This window comes from Macrobrachium rosenbergii, chromosome 56 (genome assembly GCF_040412425.1).
Source record: "Macrobrachium rosenbergii isolate ZJJX-2024 chromosome 56, ASM4041242v1, whole genome shotgun sequence".
In the NCBI taxonomy this organism is placed as follows: Eukaryota; Metazoa; Arthropoda; class Malacostraca; order Decapoda; family Palaemonidae; genus Macrobrachium; species Macrobrachium rosenbergii.
The window spans coordinates 21,892,268-21,915,024 of NC_089796.1; the positions used below are offsets into that span (position 1 = coordinate 21,892,268).

Consider the following 22,757-nt stretch of genomic DNA (forward strand, 5'->3'; position numbering starts at 1 on the left):
TAGATGGAGATTTAGATTTGAAGAAAAGATAGTTTTCTATTGTAAGGCTCTAACTCCTAGAACATAGTTTGCTGTATATGGGAAGAAAGAAGTTTTAGTGCCATTAGTGCACCTCAGTTGGTCTGTCTAGCAGTAAGATTGGTTGCAGCAGCCCATCATCCTAGCTGCCTTTCTCACTCTGTTCATATTCACTTTCTGTAGTACTTTCTCCAAAAATATTGTTTCCTAGTGCAAGTTAAAGGTTTTGCTCCTGTTGTGCCTTTCAAAATTTATTCCCTCATTCCTCTCAGCATTAATCTCAAGGTCCCGAAATATAAAGCTAAATCTTATATTCCATTCCATTCCTGGTACTCACTTCATCTTGATATTTGATAATATGACTCGGAGGGTTATGCACATATTCAGGTCTCTTGCTGTAATATAGTGTCTCTTCAGAGCAGGAAATGATTATTTTAGGACAGTTTTAGATGATGAACTGTGGAGTTTGTCAGTCTTACTCATGTGTTCTAGCCTAAATGTTTTGATTTTCTGTTGAGGAAGAGGTTGCATGACTCATACTTTAGGTGTAATTTAATCTCTTTATTGATTGGAAAATATTGACATATAGTCCATAATCATATGAAAAATGACAATATTGAAAGGACTTTTTAATATATACTATAGATATAGTTTTACCAGTACCTGATGGGTATATATATATATATATAACTTTGATTATATATAGTTACTTGGAGTTAGGAGAATAAAAGCTGGAAGAATAATGAAGAAGAATGTAATCCATTGTCTATATTTATATAGATTTCAGTTGAATCCTCAGGCCTTAAACACTTTTAGATTAAGTCAGAAAGTAAAATGCACCTCTTATGCATTTACTTTTTAGATTTTCTGCGCCTCTGAGATTTGATGGTTTACGCCAAGATTTCAGTTGACTCCTCAGTCCTGCTGCGAGATTACAGAAAGTGCTCAGTTACGATGGGGTACATATACAAAAAGCCCATCGTTTGTTGTACACTTAAAAACATGGCCTAGCCTACTTTAAATCTGGCCATGTTCAAAGTCACATACTACACTACCATTACTCTATCATATACAATATGCTTTTGTGTCAGCTAATTTTGTTCAATGCAGATTGACTTATGATAATTCGGTATAACCATTTAATTTAACCAAGTTAGGATAAGCGTACAGTATGGTAATCGTATCTAAACTTGGTAGCCTCACGGTATATTCTATACATATATGGTCCTTTCTATTAATACCAGCTAATTTTGCAGATTCAATGCAGATTCCTATAATTTTCAGTATAAAAGAATTTTAACAAGAAAATCAGAAAAATAAGGGGTAGAATCTGGTCCGTACCGCGTAATTTTTTACACTCTTTACCCTTGGTAATTGCTGTAAGAAACTACAAAACATCACATGATGCATATACTAGTGATTGTTAATATACACTTAAAAAAGGGATTTTGACAAAGGAAAAATCTATTTCTGAGGAGGCCCTGTGTCAAAGGTGAAATATCCATCCACTATAGTATTAATGTTGTATATAGTTGATTCTCATGTCCTTTATTATAGTATAAATTATATCCCTAGTCATAACTCAGTTTTTCTGCTATACCTATAGTATTTAATTATATTTTTGGGGATAATTAAAAATTATTTTTAATAATGGTGTTTTTATACATGATCACCTAAATCTTTATCACTTTTAGACTTTCACCAAGACTTGGTATGATTCTCTGTTATGATTTCAAATGCTGACACAGGGACGAGGAAGCTCAGAAAAGGGATTTTGACAAAGGAAAATCTATTTCTGAGGGAGGCCCTGTGTCACCTGGTGACCCCCAGATCACAGGTTTCCCTCCCGAATAGGCATACCAAGCTTGTGGGGGTGCTAGCCTGGAATGAGTTCAGATTGGGCTGGGGTCTCCGGCTGGCGGGCGGGTGAGCATGGGCTTGGCTGGATGTTCAACAATATAAGAAATGGGTTTTGTCATTGGGATATCTTCAGAGTGCGGTCCTGTGGCAGTGACAACAATCATTTTATTTTACCTATACTTAACGTCTATTTTATTATAGATGATCGATCTGGGGGTAGTAATCCCAGCATTCCTGATAGCTTTTTTCTCTGGTATATTTAGCAAAGTATTTACCTAGAAATATGTGCTGGATGGATATTTCACCAGCTGACACAGGGACGAGCTCAGAAACATACTTTAAACTGGCCTGGTTCAAAGTCCACATGAACATGCAGTGTGTGTGGCTTATATGCTTTTGTGCTTATAGTTTTGTTCGTGCTATTGTTTTATAACTTGTGTTACATTTAGTTTACTATACTTCCTTAATTATTCACCCAGCTATCTTACTTAATTGCTCATCTAGCTGTCCTTTTCTACATAATAGGTACTTACTTTGCATGACTTTCCTATAATTTTCACTGATCTATTCCATTTCAACAAATGAAAAATTATTGAGGTAAAATAAGCTGAAGGTAGCACAAAAATCATAAAATCACAAATAGGCACGGCAAATTATAAACAACAAAATATCTAAGCCATGCACATAGCATGTACACTTGAACTTTGCAAGACTGAACAAGCACACCCACACGAACTTAGCAAGACTGAACAAGCATACCCACTCTCACTCTTGATCATGAGATCAAGTCAAAATGGATATCCCTCAAAAAGATAAAGTCTGAATCTGGAAGCAAGAAAAAACCACTTAAGTTTCATCAAGACAGGCGACAAAAGTTCAGTAAATAGGAATTGGTAACGAATAAACCTACGATAATTGTACAGATTTGAACGCAAGGCTACAAGCCGCAGAGAGACAAAGTAGTACTGTACTTCATATCACATTGTCAGCAGGGAAACAATTAGGGAAGCTTGGGTAGGTTCAGACCAGGCCAGATCAGGGCACACAGAAAGCTAGTGTTTTCAATAAAACAAGTCTACAGTCAGCTGAGTCATATGAAGTATACAGGAATCTCCTACAAATGAAGGTGTAGGTTCGTATGGTAGGAAAAATACAAATTTTATTTTTAATTTATTTTTAACTGTAAACAACCATCAGTAATACTTGCATTGCATGTGGTTTTATACATTTTTACAGAGATTATAGGAGGTACAGAATGATAAAAAGGACAATTAGAGGCAGTGAAAGACCAAACACACACACACACATATATATATATATATATATATATATATATATATATATATATATATATATATATATATAGATATAGATATAGATATATATATATATATATATATATATATATATATATATATATATATATATATATATATATATATATATATATTATATATACAGTATGTGTGTGTACATATACATATATGTACCCCACATATACAGATTCTCATACACCTGGTTTAAGACGTTGTTGCCTGCGCTAAGTTGTGCTGCGATCTTAAAAATAAAGTATTTTTCAGTTAAATTTATTTTATATACAGTAATATATGTGTGCAATTATAAGTAAATTAAAATTAAAAAAAAAATATATATATACATAATTACCTCTTTTATATCCACCATATATTTCAAGCTTCAGGATACAGACTGTCTCTACATATATAAATGTAATCCCTCACTTACCCGGATTGCCAGTATCCGACATTCCCAGACCAAGGCCCCAAAAATATATATACAATATATATAAATTTTAAAAACTTAAAAAAAATGCCCTCTGATAGTTGGCAATGCTGCACAGCCTTATGAAAATGTTGGTAATACTGTTTACACTCAGACAGACTCAGAAAGGGTTTTGGGGGATGGGGGGAGGCCTCGGGAAGTTTCCAAGGTGGGCGATGGGTGGGTCAATGGCTAGGCACCATGGGAGAGGAGAGGAGAGGCAGTGTGGAGAGAGGGAAAGAGAACAATAGCTGAGATATGTTCACATCAAAGCCTAAGTACAGTAACACACTCCTTTACCTTATATTTTATACCTCAGTGTTCTCATTTACAGTATATGTGTACTGTATTTTCTCATTTTTTATTTTTTCAAGCCAAAAAATAAATGCAATCGTGTGCATATGCTATGTAGTGCACCTACTCATTCCATGCCATCAGTGAAGTTTCTACAGCCTGTTTGGTTTTTCTTGCCTACATAAGAAAAATGTATTCTTTATGATTTTGAATATTTTTAATGTGATTAGAGATGAATTGTCAACAATGATAAAAGATACTGTATTCTCTTGTATACTGTTATGATATATGTGATAATCAAAGGTTAGGTATTTGTACAATAAAAATAATAATTTACATACAATATATGCATTTACCATATATGCAAGAGAACAGAATAATTAAATGTTATATATTGGAATAATGAATCAGACACCATTATATACTGTATACTGTTGATACTAGATTTCTTACATTCAGATTTATTAATTAGTAAATTGCCCATATTGGAAATTTATCATTACTGTAATCAGCTTACTAAAACATAAATAACAATTTTATTTGTCTGTTAATATACAAATACTGTATTTGCAAATCTAGAATATTGTGAGTATATGACACCGTTGGTCATATCATTGCAAGTGGTATACAGTATTCAAGTAAAAAGCAGGCAGACCTAGTACTGAAGTTCAAAATTAAAATCTCTTTGTTTACCATAAACTTTATTTATAAACTTAATAACTTAAACTAAGAAAAGGTCATTATTATTATTAAAAACTTTAGTATTTTGGGATACATAAAATAGTAATTTTGGGATAAACAAAATTAATGTTGAATAATATGTCTCTTATTGAATGATAATAGATCCCCTGTACATTTACGTGCGTTTTTATATCTATCTTATATGGGACTGTATTGCATGAATTTTGATGCATAAAATGTAAATATAAATTGGCAGTTTGGAGGGGGATACTAATTTAACACGGATTTTTGCTTAATGTGGATGGTTGTGGTCCCTAACCCCAGTGATTTCAGGGGACATACTGTGCTTCTGGACTTTGGACCAGGTTGTAGTTTAAGACATGTTTTTAACTGCAAAGAACCATCACTAATATATGAATTACGTGTGATTTCTAAGTTTTTTTTACACAAATTATAGTATGTATAGATTGAAACAAATTAGAGACAATGAGAGAACAAAAATGTATACGAGGTGCATATATATATCTACATTGTTCAAGCAAGATCCTTTATTGCATCTATTTATATTACCCATAGGGTAAATGCAGGTGGCAGTTTAAAATACAAACAGCCACTAGAAATAATCATATTCCATAAATATAGAGATTATATAACATATATATATATATATATATATATATATATATATATATATATATATATATATATATATATATATATATATATATAATAATATACAGGCAATCCCGATTGTGGCGATTACATTTTATGAGGGCTTGTCCTTGTAATCCGGCAATTTTAGGTGCGAAAGTGCAATTCCACTTGCCAGCGCCGATAATTTAGGTATTAGCACCGATACACATGCCTAGCAAGTGCCAATAACCGAGAATCAGCGACACCGGAATGATATTGAAAAAGCGCTTAAATCTGCAATTTTGGTTATCATCATACCCTCAAACGAAGCGCTGCGATAACGGACTGCCTGTAAATATATGATTATAATCACTTTATGCGTGATTCATTTTATCACGCATTACAGGTGAAAAATAAGAAAGGCGGGTTGCAGGTGCTGATGAACATATGCAACCATTAGAGACTATATATCCACCCACAGGCGGTATTCAGGTGAGTGGCCTTAAAACTCCTGTTCAGGCTAAAAATTACAATATACTCTCAAGGTACAATGCCCCAATGACATGCCAACCACGACGCATCAGATCCACACCTGACAGTGTGTGTCAGGGAAGCGGAGTTTTGGAACTCGCGTCATTAGCACTGCTGCCCCCCACTGTGTTAACAAATATGATAATCTTATTTTCATACATCTCTACCCTACCTTAAAATTTAAACAGTTTACAAATTTCTTTTGATATTGAAGGATCAAGCTAGATATCCCATTTCCTAAAAGCACTGATTAAATTATGTGGGAAAGAATGTAAATTTCAATTTAATGGTAAATTTTACTCACAAAATTTTGGATTGGCAATGGGAAACCCTCTATTCCCAGTGTTAATTAACTTATATATGGAATTTTTTGAAAAGAAAATACTAAACAACATAATTCCATGCAATGTAACATGGTTTAAGGTATGTTAATGACGTAATTTCCAATGTATATTGGAATGAAGTATAAATATCGTTTTTGCAAGTTAAATCAATTAGTACCATCAATTAAATCTACTATGGAAATGAAATAATGAGGTGCTTACACCCTTTTTGGATGTCATATAGAAGAAATAGTAATGGGTTTAAATATAAGTGTGTATAGAAAACACCACTAATGTTTCTTCCCTGTATGTCATTTTCTATTCTGGACAAACTATTAAGGTTCAAAAAATCAGTGTTTCATCTATGTTTTTTAAAGCATTACGTGTATATAGCCTGAATATATTGATGAAATAGATAAGATTAGGAATGCAAATGAGCCAGAAATTGAAATATCTGGTGCCTTTAGTAGCAAAAAAAAAAAAAAATATATCAAAACCAAAAAGAACTTTTTAAAAAACACAAAAATTTTCTTGTACTAACAACTATAATAATAATATGAAGAAATATCCCCATCTTTTTAAAAATTTTGGTACTAATATGGCATTTAAGAACAATAAAACAATGAAACATGTATATCAAGAACTCTGACAATACTAAAATTTGAGTATATAAAATTCCTTATGGAAATCTTGTGACAACTTTTATATTGGCCAAATGGTTAAAGCACTGGAAAGAGAATAGAACAAGCATAAGTATGTGTGAGGAATATGCACCCAGAAACAGTATTTTGTACATGTTAGTGGAGAACAATCATGCTGTCAACTGGGAAGGGCAAAAGGATTGTATGTTCTAGTAGCTTGTGCTGGAAAGGAATATTGTGAGATCTGGCTCTATAAAAAGAAATTTTTACCATAATATGAATATCAGTCAAAGGGATGTATAAACTTGATCCTCTAATACCAAAAGGAAATTTATTAACTGTTTAAATTTTAAAGGTAGGCAGTAGAGATGTAGAGAAATATTTTATCAATATTGTCCATGAAGTATGTGTGACTTTTAAGCCAAATGAGTTTTAAAGGCCACTCCTACTGTGGCCACCGGCCTGTGGGTGGATATGCAGCCTCTAACACATTTAGGTATGTATGTTAAGTCAGTGCTGTAGTATATATATTTTGACTAATACTCTTATATTTCAATGGCTTGGAAATAATGAAACTCTTAGTCTCTTATTTTTCCAATGAATACATTGTATATATATACAAAATATATATATACAAGTCATATATATATATATATATATATCTTATTTTCACACATACTATATATATATATATATTATATATATATATATATACATTAACTCTCTATAATATATATATATATATATATATATATATATATATATATATATATATATATATTTATAATACACTGTCAACAGAACAATTGCATTATGTATATGATAAAGTTAATATAATATATATATATATATATATATATATATATATATATATATATATATATATATATATATATATATATATATATATATATATATATATATATATATATATATATAATATATAGATAATGAAAATTTTAATATTTTAACAAAGTTAGTTTTACTAATTTTCATTGTATTATTTTGCAGTATATTTCTAAATATAAGTGGTTACACTTATCATATAAGGCCACAATGCATGTAGTTAGTTCCCCATGTGGTAATGTAGTATACAAGTACTAAAATCAAAGATAGCATAGAATTGCTACAACCCAATAGCAGTCCATATTTGGAATTGTTTATTGTATATTTTTTATATTCTTCATATATATCGATAAATTGAAGGACCTAATGAAAACTTGTGAAGCAGAATTTCAGTTTTGTTTTGTGTTGTAGGAGTATCCCACTTTAATTATTGTGGAGTTTGCTTAAATGCTATTGACTTTTAACTACTGTACTCCCATGATAAGCTCAGGCACGTATGTAATGCCTTCCTCTCTTGGCAGCAGTGTTTCAGGTGAAGGATATGAATGTGGCGAGTGTGGGATGGTCTGTCGCACAAGAGGTGGATTACGAAAACACTTGGCAACAGAACATCAGCCCGATGAACCTGAGCCAGCAGAGACTATTCCCAAGCAATATACTTGCACAATGCCACTCTGCAACTTCAGTACCATTAAGAGAGATACTTATGATCTCCACATTGCCAGTCACATAGCAGATGGATGGACTCCCACTGGGAAGAAACGACACAACAAGAATCCCCTGCAGAGGCACAGGTATAAAACGTGTTTTGGGGAGTACACATTTTGTAGTTATTTTCAAGTCAAGTAGGTGTTTTGTGTACATATTATTACTTATGCTTATAGATCATGTGTGCAGTGACAAGTTGTATGGGTTTTATGGAGTCTTATTATTCTGTCCACTCTGTTCTCAGGTTTCATGAGTTTGACATTCTTATATTTAGAGAAGCTGATGGTGAATATTATAATAGAGGTTAAATTTGAGCTTGATGATACTTCAGGTACAACAAGGAGGAACTCGCATGCCCAATGTGTGAATATTCCTGCACAGTGGAGAAGTCATTTAGAAGACACCTGAAATCTCATGAATCTGGTCAACGAAATCTGTCAAAATTTTCATGCTGTATATGTGGTAAGTTACAATGTATGATTTATTTAATACACATACCATTCATGCAAAGGGCTCCTAATCTGAAACTGTCAGATTAAATAATTATGAGCATAGGAAATTTTTGTAAATTTATTTTCTTGTGTCTTGTTTGTCTGTGCCCTTTTGTCACACAATTATTATGATTTTTCTTAAGCTGTTTGCATTTAGGGTTAAATGCCATTCATGGTTTGCACTTTGGGTACAGTACTTGAATTTACTTTAGCACATAATGAAGCAGTCAGTCTCTAAGTAACTTGTAAAAGCTGCATGCTTTACATGAAGTTTCAGCTCCATATATATCACAAACAGTGATTATGTATTTCGTTCCTTGTTCAGTATACTTTTTCCTTTCTATTGAGTGCTTGGGAATTATATCCACACTCCTGTTTTCCTTTATCCCTTACTACTTAATTGGTGAAGATATTTAGTTTTCCATACTGTTGACATCCACATAACAGTACAATATATTTTAACATTACAAAATGTATTCTTTATTTCGGCTATTAAATATTTGGATTTAATTTTTTTCATTGTGTTGCAATATATTACACAGAAATATCCTTGATTTTGATGTTTCAAGAATTGTATTTTCATACAACAGGAAAAGACAGACCAACTGAGAGCGAGTTGAAAAAGCATACAAAGAAGCACCGGCTAGGAAAGTACTATCGTTGTGACATCTGCAAATTTCAGACAGTTCAGCTTAAGAAGGTATGTTTTTAAAAACCTGTCATTATTTCCAAGTAATTTTGTAGAAAAACACTAGTTGGAATTTCCTTGCTAGACTGTTGAAAATACAGTAAGTCTTCGGTTATCTGGATTGCCATTACCCAACATATCCAGACCAGTGAGCAAGGCCCAAAGATATATGGTATGTACAAAATTAAAAATATTTGAAAAAACAACTCTGATGGTTGGTAATGCTGCGAGGCCTCATGAGAATGCTGGTAACACTGCTTACACTCATGAACAGACTGAGAAAGGATGTGGGGGGTGGGGGAGGCCTGGAGAAATTCTCAAGGTAGGGGGGTGTTGGATGGCTGGGCACCGTTGGAGAGGAGGGGCAGTAAGGCTGTGTAGAGGAACTTGCTTAAAGAAGGGGTTGTTTTTATGGTTGGCATGGGGACCTACCTGCTTGCCCTCCCGGGCCGGATTTTTTAAATCTAGAAAACCCAGGAGGTTTTTTAAGTTTTCAGCTGTTTTCTGCTTCTATAATCCATTATCATTTTTCTGTTGTGTAACTTTAGGTTTGATACATAATTTAAAGTAGAACAAATATATTTACAACCCTCTTTTTTTTAAATTATGGAAGATAGAATAGTTTTCTAATGTAAAAAAGAAAAAACCAGGTGGGTTTTTTTACCTTTTTTTAGCTGTTTTCTGCTTCTATAATACATTATTATGGTACTGTTGTATAAATTTTATTGTGATACATAGAAGAGTAAAACAGTATACTGTACCTTGAAACCCCTTTTTTGATTTTGAAAGACATAGTTCATTACAATTTACAGTACAGCAAGTCTCCTACTGCGAGATCAGTTTCTGAGACCTGCTGTAATCAGATCTGTTCTTAAGTCAGATTTATGGTCAGACCAGGCACATAAGGTACTTGAGATTTAGCGTAGGCCTACTAAGTAAACTGAAGTCTCAACTTTCTGACTGCAACAGGGCATTACTGTACCGTACAGTTACAGTATACAGTATGCACATACATTATGAAATATCAGGAATAAAAGAAAATCCAGTATTTGTTATGACTTTATATTGAAAAGTAATGTAATTATGAAAAACTAGCTACATTTAATACTTTAGGCCTAAAGACAAACAGACTTGGCATTGGTTTGGGTAGTACAAGAACTTAAGCTTTCATAGGCCTATTCAAGGAAAAATAGTAAAGATGCATTTAAGCAAAGAGCTAGTACAGTACAGTAATTCAATAGACCACTGCACTTTAAGTAATTTGGTAAGAAACAAAAAGGTACCTGTTGACAAAACAAAACATAAAGTATGGTATCTTACTTTTGCCTACTGATGTAAAGCAATCATTAGTTTTTTTTAATTTTATGTATGGCAAGTAAAATACAATGAATTAGGCTTATACCCTTGTAGGACCTGTAGGCACTTTACATTCCTACAGGTCAGCACTGTATACATTATTTCGCAACTACCAATCTGCTGGTTCTCCCTTGAGCATTCTGTTGCACTTCACTAGCTTTGCAGTCTTCTCGTTGGCTAGTCTGTTTCTTAATTTAGTGTGAATTTGACCAAAAGTGGAAAAAGTTCTTTCAACTGATGCTGAAGAAGCTGTCAGGGAACTTATTTCTTGCATAAACTTGCAACATTCCGTTGTAACCGGACCACTTATTTTTTCTGCTTTTGCTTCCATTATTTTCTACCACTTGGATGGCGAGAAAGTTTCAGTTACTTTGGCTGCCAACATTGATTTGGGATAGGCTGCTTCATCTTCAATAGACAAAGCCATCAAAGGTGCTACAGAATCTGCATTGATTGAGGATAGCCATGCAGTTGCCACATCTTAATCAATGGATAATTTTTTTCTTTTATGTTTGGGATGAGCCGGGTAGGCAACAAAGTGAATGGAGGTCACACACTGTTGAAATCGTTTTTTGATTAATTCACTGAAAGGTTGAAGAACAGGAGCTTCCTGAAGGTCTAGCCACACTTTCACAGACTCACCCAAAGTACAATGGTCACTCTGAAATGTGTTTAAGGCAATAGACACTAATTTCAGTTGCTGGATGAGGTTCAGTGTTTCCATTTGAATGCTGGCATTTCTTACAGTGGATAGAACATTTTTATCAATCTCATCAGGATGTTCACAGCTTGTCTCAAAATATTTCTGATAGTTCTTAAGGAAAGTGTCTGTGCATGCTTCTTGGCTGTTCCACCTTGTATCATTGGGGATCTGTGGGCTTAATTCCCCCTTTACTTTTGAAAGCACAGTTCTAGGGGATACTTCTTTTTCCACCAGATTCAAATAATGTGCCGCATACCCATAGACATAAAGCACATGCCCTCCATCTGCACCTTGGTCTCTTCTATCTTCAAATATCTTTTTCAGTCTGTTTCTTGCACTTAACATCTTTTTTTCACGGTCAGAACAAAATGCAATTACCGGAAATTATAAAGAAAGATTTGGATACTGTGAATGTGATACTGTACTGTACATTCACTTTTATCAAAAAGCAGTAATACAGTATGGATACTGTGAATGTGGTACTGTATTGTATATTTACTTTTATCAAAAAGCAGTACTGCAGTGTAAGCTAGCGACTATGAATTATAATTTTAATATAATGACACTGTCCAGCAGTGTTAATTAAAGTGTAATCTATATGAAGTAACAGTGTAATAATGAATTTACAAAATACAGTACATTAGAGTACAGTATAGTATTATAATGCTATGTTTACAACAAATGTGTTGAGTCTCGTCAAGTCAACACAAGTCTTGACATGCCTTGAATCACAACCCCGAGTTATTATTATAGTTAACAATAATTTTTGTATCTTAAATCTTTGGAAAAACCGTTTGCATGGGATGTGTCGAGTCCGTTCAAGTCAGTGTCCCATTGAGTTACAGATAGGTCTGGGCCCATTTTCTATATCAGTCACACATGGTAAGTAAAAGCACAGTGGTTAGTCATTATCATACTATGTAATAGCAATGTTACAAACGCTCTCTTGCGCAGCACCATGAGAATCTGTTAAGTTAGCAGAAAAAAGATGTCACAATAATAAATATTTTTTTTAAAATCAGTTTTATTGAAATAAAGTGAAATTCATTCTAGTGAACACGTTTCAAACGGTAGTTGTAGTCCTACCAATTTTTTTTTGTTTTTTTTAAGAAAATGTTGCAAATGCAGCAGCATATAAAGAATTTTGAACTTTGATATATACAGTATCAATAAATGATCAAACATTAATTAATGATTCTCAGTTTATGTAATATCTATTAAAATCCAAGTTTTTATGAAATATACAATTTATTTGTTACCATCGCCAACTGTTTTTTTTTTTTTCTGCTGATCTAAACAGATTTCCTCAACACTCTACCAGACAGCATGATGTCTTGTAACCTGGCAAGGCACTAACTTGACAAGTGTTGATTTTCATTGACGTAATTCAATGCGACACAAATCACACAGTGCATTTGGATTTTAGTGAAAATTCAGCATATTGGTCACAATTTAAATACTTCTACAAGGAAGTATTGTAGAATAGTAATTCCACATAAAAATATAGTTGATTATCTCATCTTGCATTTATAGGTTTCATCGCAAAAATCAATCTCTTTTTCTGCAGTGGTACTGCAGCACTCAGCGGTTTTCAGAACTTGTATCCACTGAGTGTATGAAGAAAGCTTTAGTACCTGTGTGAAGACGTTGCAATGATCGGTTGATTATGTATGTTTGACCAGCCATCTTGAATAAATTCCTTCTCACATTCCTCATTCACCATGTAGAGCAAGTATCCACCAAGATTATGTCTATCAGGGTGCTTGTATGAACCTCCCTGAGCATTGTCATCAGTTTTTTCTTTAAATAATTATCTGCCACATTGAAAGGAATATTGTTTGCATAAGGTGTTGTAGCAAACTGTAGATCTAGAAGTTTCTTTTCTGCTTCTGTTGTTTTGTGAACAAATTTGTCAATCCGTTGGAGGACCTTAGGGCAAGAAGGCACTTCACTGTCAGTTGATTTTGTAGAAGTATTTGACATTGAGCTTGTATTTCTTTTCAAAAATGGTGAAGTTGGATCGGTAATTCTAAGTACTAGCTCGGCGCCTGTTTTTACCTTGGAAACTGGTTTTTTCTACACTTTTAGGGCTGCTGATAATGGCGGTGAGTTTGTTTGTTGTCAGCCAACTGTTATTTGGGCCTTAACTCTACTCAACAGTAGAGGGGGACTGTGGGAATTAGGGGTTTTGGGTGGGAGAGAACACATGAACAGAGCGGACATGTTTACGTTGAGGAGGCCCCCCTTGGAGGGGGGAAAATGCCAGAGAGCCATTGGCCAACAGGAGGGAATGGCTGAAAGGGTCGGGGGTAACAGGGCAGGGAGGGAGAAAGTTCCTGGTGCCCCAACAGTGAGGGGAAATGAGGAATGGCGCAAGTGGGGCCCGGGAGGAGTACAAACAAGGGACAAAGAACATGTGGCCAACAAAAATAAAACTTCACCATCTTTACCAGGAGCCCTAAAAGTGTAGAAAAAACCAGTTTCCAAGATAAAAACAGGCACGGAGAAGCACTTAGTAATGCCTGAAAGAAGCACCCTGAAAAAAAAAAATTATTTACACCCAAAAAACTTTTGACACGAACAAGGTGAAAAGGTCTTAGCTAGGGACTGGGTAGGTAGAGATCAGCCGGCTGTCCCACAGAAATCGTGGAACCTGGTGTTGGGTTCCTGGAGTGGGATTTTAAAGTAGGCTGCAGCCAGGTAGCCTCTGAAAATCCTCTCCTGCCAACCGTGGGGTGCTGGCTCTGAGTTCCCTAATGCCACCTCCTCTCAATGGTTTTTTACCTACCCTGGTACTTGTTTTGGAAAGTGAGTGGAACTGAGGAGCAGTTTCCCAAACTGGGAAAGGATGGGGATGCAATGTTCGATAGTGAAGAGGGCTAGATAGATGTCTGACTTGCTACAACTTGTTTTGTTTTGTGTTTCTGCTTATGATTTTCCACATTTTATTAAAAGATATACAGGCAGTCCCCGGTTTATGACGGGGGTTCCGTTTTTACGCCAGCGTACAGAACTGAAAAATCGCTAAAATCGTCAAAAACTTAAGAAACCTTTTGCATTGGTGTAGCCTGGAAACGATGTAAGCTCATTTTGTGAGTTTTCATAAAAACTCTAAATTTTTATTATTCTGCCGCTTTGGAGCTATATTTCTTCCGTCGGATCATGTACGATGCCAGAACCTCGGAACATCGAAATCGAATAATTTCTGATGAATATATTTGAAAAGCGTCGTAAGCTGGACCCGTCGTAAACCGGGGACTGCCTGTATTGTACTGTATACAGTACTGTACTATAACAAAGCAAAAAAAAAGGAAGAAGAGGAGATTTACGCTCTTCTCATTTACACTTTTACTAAATTTTCTCTCTTTATTTTTACAACCAAAAAGATAAATGCAATCATGTGCAAAGGGTATACAGACACTACCCCTACGGCCGTTCGTATCTTGATTCGTTCATAAGTTGCTTTTTAACTTGTAGAGCATAATTTTTGTTGATGTGTACATTCAGATTTTGCTCTGGGTGCCTATTCTGCCAGTAAGAATGTTTGGAAAGAACAGAATAACATTAGGAAGAAAGAACCTATTCTTTGCCTCTAATTATCCCAAAGTATTCTTAGATTGAATGCCATGTATTTACAATCACGGGAAAATTTGTTCATACTCGTGAAATATTCCTATTTATTTCTTTCTTCCCGATTTAACTCAGTCTGTGATGAATACCGATTTTCTATTTTTAGTATGTATTATTTTAAATCATTCAGTATTATAAGGAATTACTTTTGATATTGGAAAGGTAAAAAGAATAAAGTAAAATTTAGATTCAAGCAACATTCAAAATTAGTAATTTGTTACAAATATTGGGATAAAAGGTAGATAATTGCCTTTTGCATAAAGTTTTCAGATCAGATTGTGATGGTTGTTGTTCTTATGCATATTGAGTGTTTACAGTTATGTGGAATTGACAAGGTTATGTGAGGAAGGGCACAGAGTTGCCCTTGAACACCCATAGATTTTTTACTCACTCACCTTTATCTGGATTTCACTATTATCCAATGCATTTTGCTCCTAGTATCCAGATAATCAAAGGATTGCATAATAAAAAAAAGGACTATCTATAGTGAACTGATATAAAGGATCTATTAACTATTTAGCATGCATATTGAGATCACCATGTAATTTACTGTACAGTATATTGCTGGGTACTGTCCAATGTCTTTAACAGATTGGGGCTGGCCAGGAGGAAGTACCCATGCCAGCACAAGGCTGGTGTAAAACAAACAAAGAATGAACTTTTAACTTATAAACTTAGTTATAAATGATTTGTTTAACCAGACCTCTACCCACATAGTTTGGTGTGAGTGTAATTAGAAAATCTGAAAATTGTATATATGAAGTAAATTACTTGGGGAATTTGTACTGTATATGAGTATTTTCAGTAATTATGAAAACCTGGAGTACATTGGTAAAATCAAATTATGAATGAGAATTTTGCTCAGAGATATGGCATCCAGAAGCTGGAAAATAGACTGAGGTATCAAAGATTGATATTTTATGTACATTGAAAGGGAATGGGAGAGAAGCGGTTTGTCAGAAGAGTATTAGATAAGAAATTAGCAGGACAGTGATTAGTAGGAAGTCCTTCTAATTCATGGAGAAGTGGCATAGATAAAGACTTATAAGCCAGATGGGAATTAAATCAGAAAATGCATGAAGGAAAAATTTAATATAAAAACATTAATGAAAAATTTTAAAGCTATATATGATGGATTATACATTTATCCCAAGACAGCATACAATTTAGTGCAGATAGCGAGTATTCATATAATGAATATGTTGTATAGAAAAACTCAGTTGCTAATGGAACTAGTAATGGGAATATTGTATATGGATAAAATAGTTTGTTATAGAGATTAGATGTAACCTATCAAATAAATTGTAGTTGGAAATAAGGATTCAATTGCACATTTATTCCTACAGGGATACAAGCAAAGTTCATGTTAGACATAGTTTATTAAATGTCATGGAATCTGAATTTGTAAAAGGGTAAGGGAAACTTTTAAATAAAATTCAGTCTTTATGGTGTCAAACACTCCTCTCTGAGACAAGAAATTGATTTTTGATCAGTTACACCAGCCACAACACTGTATTTTTATGACACTATGGAAGTTCTTCATACAAACCTGTAAATCTTGTCTATGCCTATATTGATATCCTCAGTCTTCCTGGGTTCACCAGCCTTTTGTTTGTGTCACAGATGAAGAAGTGTCACTGCACTTGAGCCATGTGGATCCTCAAGTATGGCCCAGCCAATTACTACCTCAGCCTCAGATGTATGTGTAAACACTTTGTGTTTCAACAATATATGAGGGGCTGCGGGGTAGGCATTCATTATGGTCAGTGGGTTTATATGGAAAGTACATTAAGTACATGTCTGAAATGCTTTTAGCAGGCAGGCAAAGTTTAATGAACCAGTGTGTTTTTGCATGTCTGTAGCATCGAGAAGCGTATTTTAGATCCTCAGCAGGTTATCTATGTCTGAACAGTTTTGTGAATGAGAGATGAGTCTGCAACCTCTTCCTCCACAGGTAACATGGCATATTGTGAATGCCTAAAAAGAGAGCTCTGTGAATTATTGGACATTCACTCATGTTTGTTCAGCTTAGATAGTCATCATATTACTGTAGAGCTCTTGCTTTATCCAGTAAGAGTGCTTCTTTTCTCTCATTGGGGAGGACCAGTCTTGGGGTTTCACCTGAAGTGCCTGGTCCTATACAGTTCAAGCCTGAAAGCCCTCACTTGTTAGAATAAGAGGTCCTCATCATTATTGATGGTGGAGGCCAAGGAAGGAATGACACGGGTTACTGTGGAATAACCTTGGTAACTAGTCATCTGGGTCTTTGCTGTAAAGTTGAAGCAAATGACAATCCATGGACAGGCAACTTAGGGGAAGTGTAACCTCAGACAGTTTGAGAACCTTGCTGATTCATTTCCAAGCTGTAAATGTATGTAGAAAGACCATTTTCAGAGTGAGGTCAAGTAAAGAAACTGAAGAGTTGTGATAATTTATAAGGCACCTAAAGGCAAATGTAAGCAGCTTCAACTCCACTGGAAGAAGGCTAATTTATATCTGTTGATGGCAGATATGGACAACCTACTAACTTTTCTTAAGAGGGGGAGAAAGTTAGCAATTAAGGATTTAGTGAAGGTAAATGCCCCTCCTACTAAATCACCTACAGACTGCTTGGCTTGACAGAGGCTGCTAGCTAAAATTCTGCAGGTTATCTACTCTTCTGGATAATCTTCAGTTATTAGGACAGTGTCCAGATTGCTTTGAGATTTGTTGAAGTACAGCTGCTTGAGAAACTTCTTTCTGGGGAGGCGACTCTTGGAACTGTTGCCACCTTGGATAGTAGGCCTTTCAGGAGAGGAGACTCTTGGAACTGCTACCTTGGATAGTAGGCCTGTATACCATTTCTGGTGTGGCCAGAGGGAGCATATGGAAGCAGTACTGCTTCTCCATTACCCATCTGACAAGGCATAGTGATGGATGGAGCAACCCAACAGGAGGACTTGTTTTGCTCTGCTGAGATCATATGGTAACTTGTTTCTCTCTGGTGTCAAGCTGACCTTTGCAGGACTTTCAGTTCTGATGGATATAAGAGTTCTTGCGATCCAGCTGCTCTCTTTGTTTGTAGGTTATCCAGATGAGTTGTAAGACTCTCTCTCTCTCTCTCTCTCTCTCTCTCTTCTCTCTCTCTCTCTCTCTCTCTCTCTCTCTCTCTCTCTCTCTCAAGAAGTCCAGAGTTGCTGGCTTCATGAGGTGGACTCACTCACCTTACTTGTGAGAGAACCTGTGAGGTTAGTGCATAGGACCATCCTTAGCCATTTAAGAGGAACTTTTTGGTTTTTCTGGGCAATCAGGGCCTTTTAAGAGGAACTTTTTGGTTTTTCTGGGCAATCAGGACAAGTTCTTATTGTTAGTGGACATCCCTTTTCCCATTCCACCTGAGGGACATCTCCCACAGGCCCCTAGATACCTTCATGGGACCTGCAGTGGTTGCTCAACAAGTTGTGTAGGTACCCAGCGCTGTTTGGACATACAAGTATCTCACCTTAGTACTTGCATGTAGTATAACTCTGGGCTTCTGGAGCAGCCTCTAGGTCAAGGTATCAGCTGGAGGTGTCAGGCTGGATACAGGTATCTTCACTTCAAGTACCCAATCTTTGCATAGTTTTTAAGATGCATTTTCCTCCACTCTCCCATTTAACAAGGGGATGGTGGCATGGGTAGAACTATGTTCTGGACCCATTACTTGGTATTAGCCAGATTTAGCTGCTTTCCAACCTGAATTCCCTTACTCACCCCTATAGTCATCATTTAAATGAAGCACAACAACCATCTCAGATTGTGCTGAGGAATACAGCACTCTTTATCAAACAGCCTCCGATTTGTATGCCTAGAAAAAATACAACTACTTTTAAAATTTATTTTGTTGTGTGACCGTAGCTTTCAGTGTGTAAAAAGCTGACAAGGTGTGGTGAGTGCATGCGGTTGGGAAGGTCGAGATCTGGGGTAAAGCTAATCCCGCTGCCTGTTCACAGTCCCTTGTCTAGATCTGCATTCATTTGGCGTTTCCTTGATGGCTTTGCCCTTTCTCCCTTGGGTGCCTTGCTGTTGTCTTCCTCTTCTGCTCCCCTAGCTTCGTAGGATTCTCCCAACTGTGTCTGTAGGTTCAGTCTTTTTCATCATGTGGAGGTGGAAGTCACAGAGAAGTTTTCTCCCTGCTGTCCCTTTCAGCCTCTCTAATGCCAGTCATGCTTTGTGTTTGGAGGATTTAAGATGTCTTTTAGTCTTTTGGTACATTGGGTCTTGGCTTTTTGTTTCCTTGCAATAGCCTTCATCCTGTTTCTCAGTGCAGGTTCCCACCCTTTGTCATGACAGAGTACCTTCTTTTCTTTCCTTTCTGGAGAACATGACTCTTGATGCTGGATTGGAGTTCTGGAAATGGATGTACATGGCCACCTTGTTTTTTTGGATTTAGAGATGCATGGGTCAGTCCTCCAGTTCTTGGGAAGGTTTCATCTCTACCTTGTCTTGCTGCTGATGGTGTTCACTGAGGCATACTGGAGTTTCTTCAGTCATCAGGAGGATCAGGGTGTATGGTTTCCTCACTTCATTGGGCCTCTGAGATCCATGCTTGCTTGCCCCAATCGCCCAGCTCCTAATGGGGTTTCATCCATTGCTGAGCCCGTGGTTTCCAGTTCAGTGCCCATTACCATAGTCTGCATGCTACCCTCAGCATTTCACTAGTCACTCACTGGCTTCATTCTGTGGGGCTTTTGAAGAGGTTTTCACTGTTTTTTGTATCCCTGGCTAGGTACAGTGCTAGTTGGTGAAGTTAAACCCGTCCCCTTCTGTGTTAGTGCTGATTCCATCTCCAGTGTTGGCCCATCTTTCAGAGGAATGGGCCTGTTGCCTTCAACATCCTTTAGAGGTTTGCTCTGCATGGGTTGGGAAGGTTTATGATACTCCTGTACTCTTTGGTTTCTAGTACTTCACCATCACCTTTGTGGTTGCTCCCTCTTTGAGGTCCTCATGATTCCTCTCAGTGGCCTTCTAGATTGTTATAGATAGTAATTCCAAGTAAGCTGCTGAAGTAAGTTCTTGATCCCAGACATTTCCAAGCTTCTCATGTTCTTGGTGATTCCGTCAATGTCAAAAGCATGACTGCTCTACTTTTGATGTAATGAATAGGAAAGGGTAAGAGCAGATATCTCTACCTGTTGATGACTGAGTTCCTTGCTTGCAGTGTAATATTAGATGTGAACTAATACCTTGGTTCATCCTGCATCTTTCTATTGCCAGTTCCTTCCTTCAGAGGTGTGCAGTCTTGAGGCATGAGTAAGGAGACCCTAGCTGATCTTGTCTGCATGTTTCTGTTCTGTGTAGCTATTCTTAACTGCTTGGGCTGCTGTTGTTGCACTTTAGTATGGGGATGGCCTAGGAGTCTTGCAAATTTTCCAGTTCAGGCATTGTTGACAGATCTGGAGGTTCCAGGTATCCATGAGACTGATAATTCTTATTTCTCCACTGATTTTTGGCTTTAGTAGTGATGGTTCCTGACTTCTATGCTCACTGTTCATGGTTTTGATTTTCACATACTCAGAAGAAAATTCTGGAGTAATCTCTTCCATCCTTTATTTGACCTTTCATAGTCCCTGCATCTTCTCTGGTCGCAGTATCAATCCTTAATGGATGGATCCCCTCAATAGAGGATCTAAAACAGGTTTTGGGTGGTGGATGGATCCTCTCTCAGGAGGATTAATATTACGCACCATATGATTAGTCTGTTCCGAGCGGGAAAGAGTTTCCAGTACTTCAGAGGCCCATAAATGAATTGTGGCAACTAAAGAATTCAGCTCAGCTCGATCATGGGCATCTTGGGAACTTCATTATTGTTCTTGACTTGGAAGGGGTATTGTCTTGTTCCTCTCTCTGCTATGATGTCTTTTTATTTATTTGCTCATAAATATACCCAGGGATTACTGTTGGTTTTAGTTCTTATCTTTTATGATATAATGTCAGTTATAGTTGTAATTTTGCAAAGAAATATTAGAAAAAAACGTATAAATCGAAAAAAAGTTACTACAGTTCCCAATCTCGGTAAATTTATTTAAATATTTTACAACAAATATGATCAGAATTTGTTACCGATTGTAGTTCTTATCTGTTATGACATTGTGTGAGCTGTAATTATAATTTTACAAAATAAAATAAATTATTAGAAAAAAACGTAAAACTGGGTAAAATTTACGAGTGTTTTCTAAAAGGGGCCCCACACAGGGTTGTAAATAGTCACTTTCAACTTCCCGTGGAAGGTAGGGAAAATGTTTTAGAAATTTTTTCTTGCACCATGTGTATATACATATCCTCCTCTTTCCATTGATGTGTTTTTTCTTAAATTGGACAACCTTAAAGTTTGCCCAGTCTGGGAGTGTGCATTATATATACAGTAAACCTCCTGTATTCATGGACATACCTATTCGTGGATTTCTCTATGGAACATGTATACACACTATTCGCTGAAAATTTGCCTATTCATGTATTTTTCACTGAGAAATATTCACTAATTACTATATTTTCATCTTATTTTCATGACTAAATGCACTTTTTGTGATAAAATAATTAAAGTACTCAGGTAGTGCTCGAGTTATGATAATTCGCCTTAAGATAATTCGACTTTGCAGTGGGGTAAGCAATTAATACCAATACAACATTTATAAAATATTTTTAAATTTCGCGCGGGCGCAGGCAGCAGCGTACAATCAGGCAGCAAGAGAGACCAAATTACAGTAGACCAGCTTCTTTTCCTCCATCTCTTTATCCCATCTTCTAGTTAAAAAAGTAAAAGAGAATGATAAAAGTATTCTTAGTAATGTTATAATCTTGTGTAAGTGTGTGCAGCCATAAACAACCGACCGAGGAACTGTTGCTTTGCTTCTCACCGAATTGGATAACAACAGCCATTTTGCATGTATTTCAACCATCGTACAGTAATACACAATTACCATAGTTACAGTACAAATGAAGTTGAGTAGAATAGATTTTTACATTATACCCTTATTTGTTATGGATAAAAGATCAGCAAGGGAATATACTGCTAAATTTAAGCTGCAAGTTGTAGCTGAAGCTGAGAAAACAACGTTCAAGCTGCTAATGACTATAAATTATTGTGCATTGGCAACATGGATGAAACTCGACCATAATTAAAATTGGAGAGAAAGTAATTTAATCAAAAGTACTGGGCATGAAAGAACACATTACTGCTATTTTTATGCCGATAAATTATAAATACATAAAGATTGTATTACAATGAAATCAAGTGAAAATAGAGAACGGAATCTTGATTTTTTTGCACAACAAACTCCCCCAAACGGCCAATGTCATCTATTAACAAAAAAAAAATAGCTAAGTTAATTTCACAACGAGACGTATTTAAGTTATATTTCGACTTAAAAACACTTTGTATAACGAAAAATAACCTTCCCCCATATAAATAAAGTATCTAAAGATTCATATATGCTAACTAGAAGCAAGAAAAGTGCTCTGAACTGAGTTAAATAAAGCGAAATAAACTTACTGTGTAATCAATTTCCAAACCAAAACATTGATCGCTATGATCGCAATTTATAATGCAAAACCAAT

General features: G+C 35.7%; 1 protein-coding gene across 1 annotated transcript in view; it reads left to right on the forward strand.

Moving 5' to 3' along the window:
- The window catches only part of LOC136836117 (zinc finger protein 652-B-like), a 67,195-nt gene that overhangs the window by 27,545 nt on the left and 16,893 nt on the right, over nt 1–22,757 (forward strand). Inside the window, exons 4-6 of the mRNA XM_067100109.1 lie at nt 8,053–8,400; nt 8,646–8,776; nt 9,396–9,505. Of these exons, the coding sequence (XP_066956210.1) occupies nt 8,053–8,400; nt 8,646–8,776; nt 9,396–9,505 (589 nt within the window). The remainder of the gene's footprint in view (nt 1–8,052; nt 8,401–8,645; nt 8,777–9,395; nt 9,506–22,757) is intronic.